The 16470-nt window shown below is 41.9% G+C and overlaps 2 protein-coding genes across 9 annotated transcripts; one reads left to right on the top strand and one right to left on the bottom strand.

The window, feature by feature from the left end:
* Window positions 1–428: 428 nt before the first annotated feature.
* ggt5a (gamma-glutamyltransferase 5a) lies at window positions 429–8484 on the bottom strand. Of its 2 annotated transcripts, XM_044197028.1 has the most exons (12): window positions 8196–8484; window positions 7602–7729; window positions 7414–7500; window positions 6018–6204; window positions 5774–5934; window positions 5391–5537; window positions 4998–5128; window positions 4058–4242; window positions 3673–3764; window positions 2313–2419; window positions 2034–2144; window positions 429–1951 (listed from the first exon to the last, which is right to left on the bottom strand). In XM_044197028.1, the coding sequence occupies exons 1-12, from the start codon at window positions 8360–8362 to the stop codon at window positions 1805–1807; spliced, it is 1650 nt and encodes a 549-aa protein (XP_044052963.1). In that variant the 5' UTR covers window positions 8363–8484; the 3' UTR covers window positions 429–1804. The 2 variants fall into 2 exon arrangements, with proteins under 2 accessions (XP_044052963.1, XP_044052964.1); XM_044197029.1 differs by lacking the exons at window positions 7414–7500; window positions 7602–7729 and having other exon boundaries at window positions 8196–8406.
* A 2116-nt stretch (window positions 8485–10600) lies between these two features.
* asphd2 (aspartate beta-hydroxylase domain containing 2) lies at window positions 10601–16235 on the top strand. 7 transcript variants are annotated; one of them, XM_044197046.1, is made up of 5 exons: window positions 10960–11301; window positions 11429–11524; window positions 12047–13252; window positions 13731–13844; window positions 14045–16235. In XM_044197046.1, exons 3-5 carry the CDS (start codon window positions 12388–12390, stop codon window positions 14173–14175), a joined length of 1110 nt encoding a protein of 369 aa, XP_044052981.1. In that variant the 5' UTR covers window positions 10960–11301; window positions 11429–11524; window positions 12047–12387; the 3' UTR covers window positions 14176–16235. The 7 variants fall into 7 exon arrangements, with proteins under 7 accessions (XP_044052983.1, XP_044052977.1, XP_044052976.1 ...); XM_044197044.1 differs by having other exon boundaries at window positions 11429–11528; XM_044197048.1 differs by lacking the exons at window positions 10960–11301; window positions 11429–11524 and adding an exon at window positions 10601–10743.
* The last annotated feature ends 235 nt before the right edge of the window (window positions 16236–16470 follow it).

Genomic DNA, 16470 nt, shown 5'->3' with positions numbered 1-16470 from the left:
GCGGATTAGTCTGCAAATATGGCAATGAAAGAAATCAGCTCGGACCGCGCTGTTTGGGATTGGTTGAGTGCTGTACTTGTTTCTGAGCCAGCAGATCATCTGTGCCACTGTGTGCTACATGTATCAGGGAAACGGCTGAGGTCCCGCCGTTTGCCAGGGAAAAGCTGGTTGGTCAACGGCCATGTGGCCCAACCCATGATCCTCTCCTGGCAACTTTTTGTTCCTGCTGCCAGACATGGTAATGTGGCATTTTCAACAGGTAGCCCCTCTAAGGTCAGGGCACAGTGTGACTGTCACACCCCCCGAGGTCTAAATACCATGTGACAGGGCAACGGAGGCCACCCAAAAAATCACCAGGATCTTATTATCTGACCTTTTCCTTTCAGGATTGATTTATTTCCCTGGATGAGTAAAATAACAAAAAGAAAGCCATTTATTTTGCTTTATTGTGTGAACTGAAAACATTTCTCATGCAGGCCTTTGAGCGGAGACATAAAGTACATCATATTTCTTCACAAAATTTCTCTCAGGAAACTGCTCTCCTATTTGTATGAGTCACTATCTGATCGGATTATCTTGCTCCAGCTGCTGCATGCGCCAGCACAAAATGAAAAATAATATGTGAAAAACAGCACAGAGAAGTCACACAGATTGTTCAGAATACATTATGGAAGAGAGGAATAGATTTACAGAGCAGATTTCAATAGCAGTGACCTCGGGTTAAAGGACTGACCTGCCGGCTGAGGTGCATCCAAAAAAAGCACTTGCCATTTTGGTTGTTTGGCATAGATTGCAACCAGGATCTATTTATTTTTGTCCTTTTATTTGTTATAATTCCTATATATAACCCTTCATCCACTTATTCTGTTTTCCTATTTTTGCACCTGCATTGTGTCACTTAACACCTTTACTGGGAAAAACACATGCAGTCCATTTCAAGCACTTTTCTTTCAAACTGTTATTGTGTTGAACTCAGTAAATGCAATTTAAGAATGGCACAGATTGTGACATCCATGTGTTTCTATTGAATGTGTTCAAATAGTATTTCAAAAACCAAAATAGTTTTAACCAATTTTTGTTAATTGCCCTTCAAAGTATGGACAGTTAACACATTTCGTGCAGGAAATTTGCATCCTGAAAAGCAGCTTTTAGGATGTTTTTGGAAGATAGTATTCATTACAGTATATGAAGCATGTAAAAAGAGAAAATATTTTATTTGAATATTACAAATATCTATATTTCATTCACTGTTTATTTAATAAACAGTACTAAAACAGCTCATATAAATATGAAAGAATAACCAGATAAAACCAACCATGAACAAGTTAACTTAATGAGACAGTCTAAAATAGCCTGCTATGTATTCTATGTCTCAGATATTAACATGAATGTACTATAAAGTCACTTGTAAGATGTGAAATAATGGAATAAATGAACATTTGTAGGTATCACCACTTGTTTTAGTTTTACATTAGAAAGATGCAAAAAGACAAGAGTAGGAGTGCTACAAATGTGTACAAACAAGCTGAACAGAAGAGTCACAGGAGGTCAGATACAGTCATAGTTGTTTCTTCTTGCACAGTAAAATCCATCATGTCACTGTTACAGTTCTGTTCAGAGGCCACGTGTTCACCTGCTACATGTTACTGTGAGTGTTCAGCTGAAGAGGCCTGTTATTCACTGTTCAATGATTTTCCAGCAGCACAAACACCATCTGTTGCAGCTTTTGTGGGTTTGTGGCTGCAGCAAGGTCTCTGTAACCTTCAGGCCCCCCTGCATAACCAATGGTCACTGGCTCTTGGTCTCAGTAACCGGCTGCTTTGCCCAGTTTCCTGGCATCAGACACTGCACAGATACAGCCGCCCTCCTTCTCCACAGCATTGACCACGTTGTAGAAATGTTTTGCAGTTTCGCGTTTGTGTCCCAGAGCTTTCAGATCCTCGATTACATCCTGAAGGGCAAGGAGGAGAGGAGACTCAGATGGAGCAAATATGAAGTGATGTTTTAGCAAATAAATGTATTTAGTGTATTACCTTATCAAACGCGGGTTCAAACTTCACTGCGTTTTGAGAGTCGACATAAACGACCGGAGCAGCGATCGCCTCCTTGAGGCTCTTTCCAAACCAAAGGTGGTTCATAAGAGCCTGGAAGAGAAACAGAACAATAAAGTGCAATCTGCCTGGCTGGAAATTGATGATTACAGAATGGATTATGGATGTGGTGAAGACACCTGTGAAGACAGGACTTGCTATGACAACAGTGAGTCTGCAGCAATTTATCTTAATGACAGTGTGATGGTCCTGGACACGTACCGAGGCGATCCCAGTCGTGATCATACTCCCGCCAGTCGATCCAATCACCAGCGTCTTCGACTGAGACTTCAGCACAGCGGGGGCCATGGAGGAGGGAGGCTGCTCCCCTGTGAGCACAACAAAAGCCTTGACTGATGGGACAGATGGCTACAATTCAGACTCGTCAAAGTGAGAAGAACGAGTAGAAAATGATTATAAATGCAATCAGTGGAGTGCCTTTGAATGACGTGAATCACAGGCGTGCATCAGAGAGTGAAGGGCATTTATTCAACTCTGAAATGTGACTTTGTGACTACCTTTGTTTAACAGCTGACACCAGACAGCAGTGAACGTTAAACAACATGGATGTTTCATTCTCTCCATAAAAATCACCTCCTCTTTTTGCATATGGTTCATACTTATAATAAAACATGGCAAATTCTCAATAAAGTGCCACATTAACAAAAGAAAAACAAAACCGTTTATTTTATATACATTGTGCTTCTACAATTTAGCAATATTGAGTTCTCTGTCATCATTTTGTGCAATTGAGGTGGAAACAAAGGATGTAATTTTCTAGAGTCTAAAGCCGTGCTTGCGGTTCTATGAGCCTGTACTTTGGTATAGCATTGCTTTGAGCTAAATGCTAACACTATCATGCTAACATGCTCACAATGACAAATGCTAACATGATGATTTCATCTTTGATGATGTTTAGCAGGTGTAATGTTTACCATTCATTATCCTAGTTTAGCGTTTTAGCATGCAAATATTTGCTTATTAGCACTTAACACAGAGTACAGCTGAGGCTGATGGGAATGTTATTAGTTTTGTGGGAATTTGGTCATAAACCAAAGTGTTGGACAAATTTTAATTCTAACCTGACGATGGCGAATTTAACAAATAACCAAAAACTGTAAACTGTAAAAAAAAAATTACAATTTATCCTGAGAGGAACATGGCTTCTAAGAGGTTGGTAAGCTTAAATATGTCTTCAGAGGTTATGGTACAAAGATCTTTCCTTGATATCAACATGCAACTTCACCAAAAACATAAACTGTAAATTCTGAGGTCTCAGGTACAGTAAACCAGGTACTCTCTCCACTCCTGCAGTACGTAAATACCATCAAAGTACCTCTGGACAAGGTGTTTAACCCTGTACCAGTGAACAACTTTGCGAGACCCCTAGGAATGAAAATGTGTACGTATGCATTGGGCTCCTAGATTCTCCTTCCTGGTCATCAATAGATATATGAATGAAAATAATCAGCCTTCCTGGTTAAATAAGAAACAGTAACTTACTCTATGACACATAACTGTATTACTTGTATTTCACAATTGTTAAATGAAAATGGAAAACATGTCGTGCTGATCTGATTACCAGGAAAGATGTTATCGACTCTCCCACAGAAGTCGGACAGCTCGTTGTTGAGGATGACTCCAGTTCTCGGAGAGAAGACCTTTGAGCCAAATCTGTGAGGAAAATGCATGAAAAGAATTGGATCTATTCTGGTGCACTCTTTATACTGGAGAAATACACACTGAGGCAAAATATTATATTTACTATACACTAACTGTGCTGTTATAGAAAGCTTTTGGACTGTGGTTACTGGAGTCTCATGAAAAGAGAGATGTATTTTCAAATTCCTTTTACAAAAACACTTGCTCCAAAATCTCTTAAATCTTCTTAATCCTCTACTTTCAAACCAACAATAATATTTGATGGCGGATTTCTCACTGTGAAGCAGAACGCTTCAAATACTGACATGTGGTTGATGGTGCTGGTGACAGACACAGCAGATCCATCCTCAGCCAGCACAGACACATGCGTCGTGCCCATGCTGTCCAGATACGGGGTGATGTTGTAATACTGTGGGTCGTGAGTCTTGTCGCTGCTGATTAAGCTCCGTATGTGGTTGGCAAAGCTATCCTCTGTGAATTTCTTGGCCATCTGTGAGAAGTACAGAGCATTTAATAACATACATTTCACAGGTAAAGTCACGATCATATTTCAGCTTTCTAGTTGCTTCCAGTTCTAGTTTTTGCACTCCTTCTATTTATCTGCCTCTCGAACTCTCTCATTTGTTCCAAACGTTGCACCTATGCTCTTTCAGAATAACTGGTCCTATATAAAAATGAACAAACATTTGATGAGAAAAGTTGCAGTCAAGATTTATGATGGATTAAGTGCATGTAGAATTTTGGTTTGCCTAGAAACACCCAGTTATACAATGCATTTATTAGAAATCTGAAGGTGGTGATTACAGAACAGTAGTCCAGCTAACCAAAGAATCTGTGGGGTTTTGGTGTAAGTGACAGCAACTATGGTCTTGCAACAGCATCATAACACAGGCAAAAACTGATAAAGTGCAACAACAAACCTTCGCTTAGGGTTAGTTTTACTCAAGTTAAACCATGTCATTGTCTTTTCAGACCTAACAGGGGTCAACACCCGTACCTCCCCCCACTTCAGGAGAGTGACACAAATACAAAACATATACAAATAAAATAGCATGCATTTTTATAAAGTATTACTGTTACACTGTGGCGTTGCTACTTTAACCTAAGACCCTGCTATGGGTCTAAATACCACCACTGGTTATAAGCCATAACTAGACTTAACTACTTAAAAAATAATGTCGATATATACAGCAATAATGTGTGAAATGTGCAGAGATTTTCACCGGATAATTTTGTGAAACCTACTTCATCTGAGCCGAACTGTGGATCATGGATGTGTTTCTTTAATCCATTGGCAAACTTAAAAGCTTCAACGTAGTGATGATAGGTCCGTGTCTTTTGTTCACCTACCAGAGATGCTGAATTCAAGTGATAGCCTGTAAATAAAAACAAGTGTTTGGTTTTTTACATTTTCAATTCCCAGTGTATCCCACTTCCAAAGATGTGCAGTATCTAGACGCTTCCCTAGCATGAAACACAGACACTCATATTCACACCATCATTCAGTCTCCTCGTTAAGGTAAACAACTCGAATGCAACAACCAATGAAAGTGTTCATTTGGCATGGCTAACAAGCTTCATTATGTGATTTGAAAGTGTGGATGAGCAGCAGCTCTGCAGTCTGTGTACAGCAGGAACCTTTCATGATGTTAAGGATGAGGCTGAGGATGATGCCTCCTGCAGGGGGTGGGGGTATGTACATCTTGTACTCTCCCAAAGGAACAACCCACGCATCAGTCACTGTAACTCTATACGCTGCCAAGTCCTGCGTTGTGAGTGTTCCTCCTGAGCAAAAACATTGAAACAAATTGCTCTTCTAAACAAAACTGAACAAAATGCATCTCAGTGCCACATAATCAAGACTTTTAATGGATTCAGGCAGCTCACACTGGAGTTTGTGAGTGATCACTGCAGTGCTTTACAGACCCAATTGATTTGTTCATTTGTAATTAGATCATTGTGGCAGGCAAAGATAGAAAATGGTTGGAAAAGAGAGCATGATGGAACCCGTCTGACAATACCTGCCTCCTGTATGTCACGGATTAAATCCTCTGCTATTCTTCCAGTGTAAAAAGCGTCTGCCCCGTGATTTGCAATAATCTCCAACGTGTCGGCCAGTTTCTCAAACTTCACAATATCGCCGGTCTTCAGCAAGTTCCCATTCTTATCTGAAAACAACTTTCTAAAGGACAAATGCAAAACAAGAGAATATCACTTAAATGTAAAAAGGTGAAATGTTCGTCATTTTGTGGGTTCCCTTCGTACCGTAGTGACTGGGTCTCGTTCGTATCAATGTACGGGAGGTATCGACCTTGGACTTGAGGAATAGGAAACCCTTCTCTGGCCAGTTGGATGGTCGGCTTGAAGAGGGTGGCCCAAGGCAACTTCCCATAAAGCCTGTGTGCCTGTTCATAACCCCGAATTTCCCCTGGGACCCCAATCCATTGGCTGCCTGGATGGATAGATGGATAGGTAGCTGGGTCAAACTAACTATGCACATTTACATTTAAGTCCTGTAATTAAGTACAGTTTTGAGGTACTTGTACATTACAGATTGTTTTACATTAAAAAGATTATATGACAATCTTATAAAATGCAATACATTTGCAGATTAAACCAGTGGCCTCCAACCCTTTTGGCTCCCAAAATAGCAGAGTACAGCTGCGGTCACGTTTCAAGTTGTCAGCCGTTCCACCAAAGAGAGATTTCCCCTCTAAACTTCTCACGTTGTTTCATTTAAATAACTGTTGAAGCCTGAAAGGTCAAATTATCCAATATTTCACAGAAAGTAAAGATTAGAGAAAAGTCTAACAAAACTTTGTTGTTGTTTTATCATTAATCATTTTGCTGATAATACTTTCTTTTTTAATGCAGGAAATGTACTTTTTACATTTATGTATTGGTACATTTACTTAAGTTAAGGATCGGAGTACTTCTTCCACCACGGAGGTAGGTATGTCGGTATAGTAGATAGAAAGATAATGATTAACATCTTTTAGATTACTAACATAAATGTATTTGTGGAATCTTTTCCACACCGATATCTTTATCCATTTTTTTACAACAATATTGTTTTTAGCTTTGCTCTTTATACTTCTTTTATTTGACACAAAACAAAGATTTTTCCTGTCTAATCATTTTCTCATTATGTCAGTTACAGATCGTACTTTCCCGTCTACTTAAATAGGCTTGAATGTCGCAACTAGCTCAATAGCTAGTTTAGGACTCCTGTTCCACTGTGTGTGTGGTCTTGGCTGAGAGCTCAGCTCATGGGCAGTTCCTATGTCAGGACTGTTGGGCCCTGAATGTGTATACAATCAGACTCTACTGCATGGCAAGCAAGCATGACAAAGAAGAAACAAAGACATCCGCATGTCCAAGAAAGGACTGGCAGTATCTTCAGCCCTAGACCTGACATAAATCTTTCAACTTTGTGCCCTTATGTGGTAAATACAGTTCCCCAGATGTGAACCATACTGAATTGCTCAAAGGGAATTCGTCTGATATAAAGAGCAAAGTATTTAGGCTTATTCCTGCTTCCTCCAGCATGACAATGCAAGAGCCCAGTAATCGAGTAACTTTATACCCAACACAACAGGAAGCAGCAGGAAAAACAGAAAGAAAACCGGTTCTTTGGTGATCTTATGAGCCAGAGCAGTACCTGCTAAGGTCTTGGAACATGACTTCAGCAGGTCAGGTTTAAACGACCTAGGCACAGTCTCTCTGGAGTTGATGATGTTCACTTTACCTTTGAAAAGATAGAGGAGATACTATCAATTAACTTTGTCTCCACAGCAGGACACTCGTTAGTTCTGCTGCATTGAAGGGCTGAATGAATGCGGCTGTTACCAGAGCTGTCCATTACTGTGAATATGGACCCCCCTCCGATGCCCATACTCTGTGGGTTCATGACGGAGGTGCACAGCAGCGCAGCAATGGCGCCATCTACCGCTGAACCTCCACTTTGAAGGATGTCCCTGAAAGATTAGCCATGCTATATCATTATCGGGAAATGGCGTGTTTATGTTTTGCATAGGCTGATGTTATGTAAAGCACACTCCGTTTGCTTGTTTATGAAATGTTCTATAGACTTGAATTTTGTTCAATGAAGCATATTTGTTTTAGAATTTAAGTAAGTTGTCACCTCGTTACTGAGGTCTTTACTATTATAATGTGATTAGTCTGTTTTGTAAGAGTACAGCACTATAAACGGATTTTTACGTTTTGATTATGCGGGCTATCACATCTCAAAGTTTTAGTAAGTCCTAAAGTTTTCTCATAAAAATAGACAGTGTGTGTTGTGCGTAATGTGTGCGTGATGTGGGTCATTCATAACTACCTTACTGACCAGAACAAATGGATTTGTGTGTGTGTGTGTGTGTGTGTGTGTGTGTGTGTGTGTGTGTGTGTGTAGCCATAACAAAAGTGTAAAATGACACTCACCGTCCAATCTCTGAACATTTCCCCGAGTCTGCGGCCACTGCAGCGCTTGAGAAAGTGTCATCTGGACACTTGTGCCTCACAAGTACAGCAATACACACAATTATAGCAACCAAGCAGAGCAGTATCAGTGCGCAACAAGAGTACACCCTCGCCTTAGACCTCGCCATGACTGATATTATCCAACACCTCCGCGGGGATCTTTAAAGTTTCACCTGACCTTTACAGGTTATCTCCGCTGGAATATTCCAACTTCACTGACTGAGTCCTGTTGTCCCATCAGAAGGGGCGTGCACCGAGCAGCCTGGCTCCACCCTCCGCCCGCGGCGAGAGAGGAGAAGAAGAAAGTTGTGATGTGGTCCAATTGTTGATTCCAACCTAAAGAGGTTTCACCTCAAAACCTGCTCTAGCCCTGCCTCTGTGGCGCTCACACAGCGAGGTGGTGGGCCTAACTCGGGACACAGAGAGCAGTCACGTTTTTACAGTGAGTGTTTAGCACCCACACAAATGCAAACAATCCAAAAGTTATAAATGGTTTCAGGGATGAGTTCCAGAAATGTACTGAATTATCGGGGTAACCTGGCTGAGAAAAACTGGTCTTTTTGCGCCATTTCCATGTTCCAGATTTGAGGGGATTCTGTATTTTAATCAGCAAAGTTCCAGATAACTTCCAGATAACAGCGACTCTTATGTAGTAACAGCTTTTTTTACGATTTTTACGATCAGTTGAAAAAAGCACAAAATTGCTGATAATTTTTAAAACTCTACTTGTTATTTATATGATCAAGAAAACTCATGGACTGATGTAGAACAAATGCAAAGCAGGGGTCCAACTGCAGACATTGGGGACCCCAGGTCTGAGAGCCAGTGAAGGGAGTGTGGGGACCCCAGGAGTGAGATCTGCAGTTGGGCCCTGAAAAGTTGTTGACCATGCTGTCGTACTTTGTCATAAACTATCACCATCATAGGCCTACTGCTGTATGATTGCTATGAGCGCAATCAAGGCAAGCTGCAATGCATCTTGGGAAATGTTGTCTGCAGTTATATCAAACAGTAGTCGACGGGGGAGCCATGAGACATACGGAAGAGGGAGGCTCTCAGCTGAGTCAAGTCAGCCAGAGAGTATCAGAGCAATACCGGATATAAGGCAATGTAAAGAATAAGAGTAAAGAGTAAAGAATTGACCGCGGTAAGCTTGGAAAACAGAATCTCTGTGCTTTTAGTAGTGCTGCAACTGACAATTATTTTCATTGCCAATTAATCTGCCAATTATTTTCTTAATTAAACGATTTATCATTTGTCTATAAATTGTCAGATTGCCCAGAGTCCAAGGTGATGTATTCAAGTTGCTCGTTTACAGTCCAAATCCCAAAGACATTCAGTTTAATATCTTAAATGACCAAAAAGAAACAAAAAACAAAAAGCCTCAAATCTTCACATTTTAGAGGCTGGCAGAAGTGGATTTTTGGCATTTTGCTTGAAAAAAATACTGAATGATTAATCAATTATCAAAAATATTTGCTGACTCATTTTCTGTTCATCAACCAAGTGTTTCAGCTATAGTAACCTATACAGCTAGTGTACGTTAAAGGCTACCCTTTTCTCCAAACACTTGTGAATTAGGTGAGTGTGACATCACCCTTTGGTTTCTGACTGGTTGGTCAGGTTACCAGTCCCTGCCACACTGCTACTTTGACTCCAAAACTCATAATGTTTTGAATCAAGGCAGCCAGAGGAGCAGCCTAATCCAAAGAGCAGGTTTAACAAACCCAAACCTGAAACTCAGGCTTTCTGGAACTGGCCCAGGTAAAGTTGGAAGCAAATCATTGGTGATCCCTGCAAGTATGAGCATGAACAATATGTGTCGTAAAAATAGTCCTGAAATTATTTCAAAACGAGGACCATGATAATATGCTGAAAGGGGAACTCCTCTGGAAGGGAGCCTTCAAAAGTCTGACAAAATAACTTGAGTTATGGTTGAGACTTCAAATGCAAATACTTGTATATATCAGAAAACCTGCGTTATAAACTGGGAGCTTTAGGTTTAAAGGGCAGGGAAACAGGTATAATGAAAGATGCTACCGTGTGGCATTGTGGGAATTGTAGGATCCAGCATGTTTGAAGCTTGATCCATACTAGGTAGCCTACAGGATATCTTGCCTTGTGCTGCTATTACTATTATGACTGACTATTGTTTAAAATCTGTGTCTTGAAAGTGATATACTAAATTGCTGAAGTACTCCTTTAAGAAGTCAGAAATGTGAAGACTTAAAAACGTATTGACCTTTAGCTAGAAGTTGTTGCACCATTGCCTTGCACGGTTATTGGTTGGGAGTTGTGGCAGCTAGAGTGCTTTTTGCTGACAGATACGCTCTGTCAACACGCTCCTCGCAGAGACGTTTATTTTGAAAGGTGCGACCGGAAATATAGTTGCGTATTCCTCGGGTGGCTTGGCGTTGGGTGGCTTCCCTGGTGGAGCTTCAGTATTTACAACAATAAAGCCTGCCCGACGCTGCTGTCCATCACAGACAGACAGGGAGTCAAACCGTCGGTGGGACATCTTTCTCATTTTTCCCCGCTACACGATGGGTGTCGGGTCCAGTTAGGACTTCTTTTGAGCATTTTGAGGATATTTCCTAATATGTTGGCGACTGATATCCTTCTACCGTGTGCACTGCAGTGGTGCGCAGCTTCGCCTGGAGAAACACCTGTGCGCCTCTCCTCTCCACTGGCCACAGTCATGAATGTTGAGTAGGTATGGATGCGAACCTGTGCACGAACCGACGCACCAAACATCCACGTAGCTCTAGGCGAGGAAACACGAGCTCGGTTACTGCTTGTTTACCGTGGCTTATTGAACGCTACAGCTCATCAATACGTTGGCCATCAGTTTGTATGGCAGCTTGGCCCTGGTGGCAGCAGCTCTAGTGGCGAGATTATATGGAAACAGTGGAGGAATAAGGCAGGGTGTGTGTTTTTAGATGGCTTCGTGGTTGGGTTTCATGGTCAGTCTGTCCTAAAAGCAGCGGGAGTGTGTGGGGGCGTCTTGATGCTGTCAGACAGGATGTCGGGGAGGATCTATTGGAGCAGGATTACCCGACCATTTTTGGTGAGAGAGCATCGTGGAGTTCTGATCACAGTTGACGCATTGCACTCCTCGCGTTTTGGCTACTGGTCCATTATCATTATATAATCATACTCATGTAATCCAGTCTTTTTTTTTTTTACTTAAACAGCATACGATTACACAGACCACAGCTCGCCCCCTCCCTCCCCCTGAGGATCCATTTATGCAGCTCCTGCTGAGAAACCTATGAATGCCAATTATAAATGTGGGTGGGTATCAGCACTGTTTAAGTTTACATAATTCACTGTTTGGTGTGTGCGTGGTGCGCAAAAATATAAAAGGAGATTTGTGTTAAATGCAGCAATGTGCCCATGACTCATGGGTTTTATACAGTGCAGTACAGGGGTGTGTGTGGAAAACTGAATCCCAAATTGTGTTCAAAGTGTGTGTGTGTGTGTGTGTGTGTGTGTGTGTGCGTGCGCGCGCGCGCATAGGGCGCAGTCATTTTGAAGTCCACAGTGTGTGGGTGAGTTTCGGCAGGTGTGTTTTACATGAGGTGCATACAGGATGGGAATCTGCTGTCAAACTCTGTGGAGGAAGATATGTTTCACAGACACAAAGCAAAGTGTAATGCTCCTGACAACAGCATCTCATTCTTCATGCCAGTACATTAACAGTAAACAGAGTTTGGAGCATTAATATCAATTGCAGCATCCCCCTAATGTCAGTTACTGTATCCTCCATTTCTCCTCATCCCTCTTTCTTTCCTTCTGTCTTTGTTTTTCAGAGAACAGATTACCCCAAGGCGCGGCGTCTGTCTGCATTTGTCTGAAACAACGAGAGAGGGAGCAGCACAAATACCGCACAGCCAGACATCATGCAAGGAGAAACCTTCCCTCGTTGCAGAGTGCTGAAATGTTAGGACTGAAGAGCAAGTGTGTCAGATCAAATCAGAAGACTGTTTACATTAGGGGGGGCGATAAGAGCTGCTTGACACTAGACTCACAAACACCCTGTGTGTGGTTTAAGGCCCCTTTCAATCACGATCAAGAAAAGACGTGTTAACTGATCTTCCATCAGCACTTTTTTTTTTTCCCGTCAGATTCAGCAATCCAGAAACGAGCTGAGATGGAGTGGTCACTAGAGAGTGTGCGGGAGATGGTGGCTGGAGGGATGCAGTCTATAAGGGACTGTGAGATCTGTGCTTTCGCCATAGCCATGTGTGTGCTGCTGCTGTTTATGTGGTATTGTTACAGGGTGGGCCGGGAGCATGGCACCAGCCCTCTGCGTGGGAGGTATCTGGCTGGGCCCGGCCGGATTGGAGGGGTTGTGGGGGGCTTCATGAGTTCAGACTGCCGTGGCAGGGGGAAAGGGAAGCATGGATCGATGCTAGAAGAGCAGAACGGCTTCGCTTTCTGCCAGTCACCAGAGTGTTTCCGTTGTACCAGCGCCGGAGAGAGTCTGAACCAGAGGCTCTATCACAGCCTGCAGGATTACGCCAAGCGCTACACCTGGTCAGGTATGGGCAGGGTGCATAAAGGAGTCCGCGATCAAGGCCGATACCTTAACAGCCGTCCAACCATCCAGCGGCCAGAGGTCTTCTTCCTCCCAGACCTCCCGTCAGCCCCTTTCTTCTCCAGAGAAGTACAGAGACACGATGTGGAGCTGCTGGAGCAGAGCTTCCCCGCCCTTCTGGCCGAGTTTGAGAGCATCTACCACCAACCTCCAGCCCGCAGCGGCTCCTCCCTCCCACCAGGGTGGAAAGCCAACAGCACTCCTCGTGGCCAGTGGTGGACCTACTACCTGGTCAACCAAGGCACCCCTCTGGTTCTTAATGTCAGGAGGTGTCCGCGGGCGTGGAGGGTGCTGGGCCAGTTACGCACCTTCATCGCCAACAACGTGTTCGGAAACGCCTGCTTCTCTGTGCTGACGCCTGGAGCTCTGATCACTGAGCATTACGGTCCAACAAATGTCAGGCTGCGCTGCCACCTGGGTAAGAGAGTGAACTGTTTAGTGAGCTGAAACTGATTCAGCCCATGTGATGTCTGAGGCTCAGTGTGTATTCAGCTTGACACAACAGCAGATGATTTCAATAATAAACATTTAACTGGAATCAGCTGCTGTAGTGTTTAGACTGAAAATCTGCATCCTCTTGGGTCATGATGGCCTGTGGCTGAAATTTAGGGGCTTATGATATAATTGTTATTGTTTTCACTGCACCTGAGCTTTTGATTCTATTTCCAACAGTACCCTGTGAGATGTCTATAAATACTGATGTTTATTATTGTGTAGGCAGGATCTTTTGCTTTGAAACAGCATCCTGTAATAACACGGCACACTCTAAGAACAGGGCATTTTGTCTGAGATGTGTCACCTGAGAGATCGGTTAGCAACACAAAATGCTTTTAAATGCATTTATTTTGTGAGTCCCATAACGACACATGGATGGACTTGTTATTTTTCTCTGGCAGGTCTCAGAGTGCCCCCTTCCTGTGAGCTTGTAGTTGGTGGAGAGCCACAGTGCTGGTCTGAGGGCAGCTGTCTGCTTTTTGATGACTCCTTTCTCCACAGGGCCTTCCACGAGGGTAAGAAGGGATTAAAATTGAATCTTTTATTGCACTCTTTCCCGATTTTATTTATTCCTTAAAGGAGGATTGACCTAAAAATGGTATAATCCAATATCGCTAAAGAACATTGAGAAGATGAGTCCGATGGGGGTTTCAGGTCAAGATCGTGACAAAATGGGGATCTTGATTTTTCTGTTGCTATGTTTCTGTGTATGCAGGCGGCGCAGAGGACGGCCCCAGGGTGGTCTTCATGGTGGACCTCTGGCATCCCAACGTGGCCGCTGCTGAGAGACAAGCCTTGGACTACATTTTTACTCCAGGCCGCTTAGAGGACAAGGAAGGGAAATAGGTGTGAGTGAGAAACCATGTCCGACCAAGAGACAGATGGCATTTAGGGAAGTGTCTGTAGGATTGGGGAGCAACTCTTTTTCTGCCTCCAGACCAGCTCTCACATTCACTGTATACATAATTCTCAGTCTCATACAGTATTTCTCATAACTCTTCTTAGCAGATGACCAAACATTGGGCCTCTTTTATCAATCATGTTCATGTTTTTGCCTGTATAGTTGTGTAAAAGACAGCCACACTTGAAAGTACTTACTTACATTTTTCAAAACTTAGTAGGTGCGCAATTGTTCATGCAGCCATTTTATTAATGTGTATTAATACCATGGCAGGGCCATTTTAGCTTTTTTGTCATTGTCATTTTATTTTAAATCATTGAATGTTCAATGAATTTGCATATAGATGAATGATGTGACTGAGCAGTGAAAATTTTGCCCAGCAAACACTTCACACCAATTTTTTATATATTTTTTTTTCTTCACATTTCCGTTTCCCTCTAACTTTGGGCCAATTCTGGAGCAAAAAGATTCTATGTACAGCTTAACATCTCACACATATCAGTAATTCTTTTACACTTACTGTAACACCTACATACATTTCTGCAAGGGCTAAGAAATGTGATCATTCAGCTTGTGTGCTACTTAACATATCCAGTTGCACTGAAGATTCAAATTCCAAAACACTCACTGTCAAATGTGGGACAAACTTTCGACTTGAGTTTTTATGAATGAGTGGAAAATCTCTTGCTTGCAGAATGGTGACACATTTTCAGTGACTGTAGTGCTTATTTACATCAGATCACAGCTAAAGTACAGCTAAAGCTAAGGGTCCCCATTGCTACAGTGCTGGTTGATTTTAAAGCCTACTGTTCACAAACACATTAAGCCAGATGTGAAAAATTATTGATACTGACTGACTGTCATTCTGGAAATCTCATTTTAGCTGAGTTACTTACAGGATGCACAACTGGGGCCTTATGACTAAACTGGCAACTGTTGATAGATGTCTAAACTAAATGCGTTGCAGAAATTGCTATAACAGCATGATAACATTAACTAAAGAAATGATTAATTCAAATCATGTCATCTATCATTATCCAAGCAACCACTGAGCAGATTCATCCGCATGTGTGTTGATAACTGAGGTCCAGCGTTGCTCATGACATGAATGTTTACAGACGCAGCTAATGTCTCTGTCATGACTCCTGCCGGTGTGGTAGTTTATTGTGCTCCCCTTTGAAAAATCAGTCCTGCTTTCACGAGACATGGTTAGATAAGCACATTTTTAGGTCAAATTGTGTGAGTCGGCCTGTGCTGTAACACTGGAGATGAAGCGTTTTTGGTAAATTTACTAAACTCTTGTAATTTGGTTGTATTTGATATCAGGTTTGTATTTCTGTAAATAGGGTTGAGGTAAAAAACTGAACGGTCTGAGATGTTTTGAAATGATTGTCTTCAATGCTATAACTATTGTGTTGTCTTGATTTACAGCTAAAGCGATTGCATCTCATTCTCCGTTCTCAAAAAGTCAGCCATGAAATCATTTTGATAGATTCAATTTGTAGATTCTGTAAAATGTTTATGACGTACTATCTCTGTTGTTCTGTGATGCATTTCTTTTTAATCACTCTGTAATTTTGCAGCGCCATATGGTATCCGTTATTAAAGCCACAATCTTTAATTCTTCAACAGCACTTCATGGATATATGTGCGCAGTCTAAAAGGTAGTGAAAATGAATCTTCAGCAGCTTTACATGTCCATCACAACTCAAGATACCAATCTATTCAATTCTAATGTTTACAAAAGTATGATTATTTACAAGCTCAGACATCACTGACACTCACATTGAGCTGTCCATAATTAGGATTAAAATCAAGAGTGCTGTTAATCCACTTAAGAGTATGAAAACTGTCATTCCCAAAGCATTTGCTTTATATATACAGTATATGGTGGGGCAACCATTTTGTTTACATTTGGATTAAGGATTTGTCCTTAAACACATTCTTGTGTGGATTTTGAACAGTATTTCTGTACATTTAATAAATGGTCGAGTATCTTATTTAACCAGCTGTTGTCAGAAGTGTCACTTTTACACAGATATCACAGATCTGAAACAAGAGGTAGACTTCACACTGTATGCATGTTCTTTAGTCCATTCTGCATTAAACTACTGTGTCTCACACAGCTGACTTCTGTTACACTGAACCTCAAATACTGATTAAAACACACTGCAGGAGCTGAATAGTTCAGTGGTAGAGAAGAATAAAGCCTGCAGAAATGCTGCTCCGGTACTGATGAT

This window comes from Siniperca chuatsi, linkage group LG5 (assembly GCF_020085105.1).
Source record: "Siniperca chuatsi isolate FFG_IHB_CAS linkage group LG5, ASM2008510v1, whole genome shotgun sequence".
Taxonomy (NCBI): domain Eukaryota; kingdom Metazoa; phylum Chordata; class Actinopteri; order Centrarchiformes; family Sinipercidae; genus Siniperca; species Siniperca chuatsi.
Note: the sequence above shows the minus strand (reverse complement) of the source record. Positions and strands in the feature narration are given on the sequence as shown.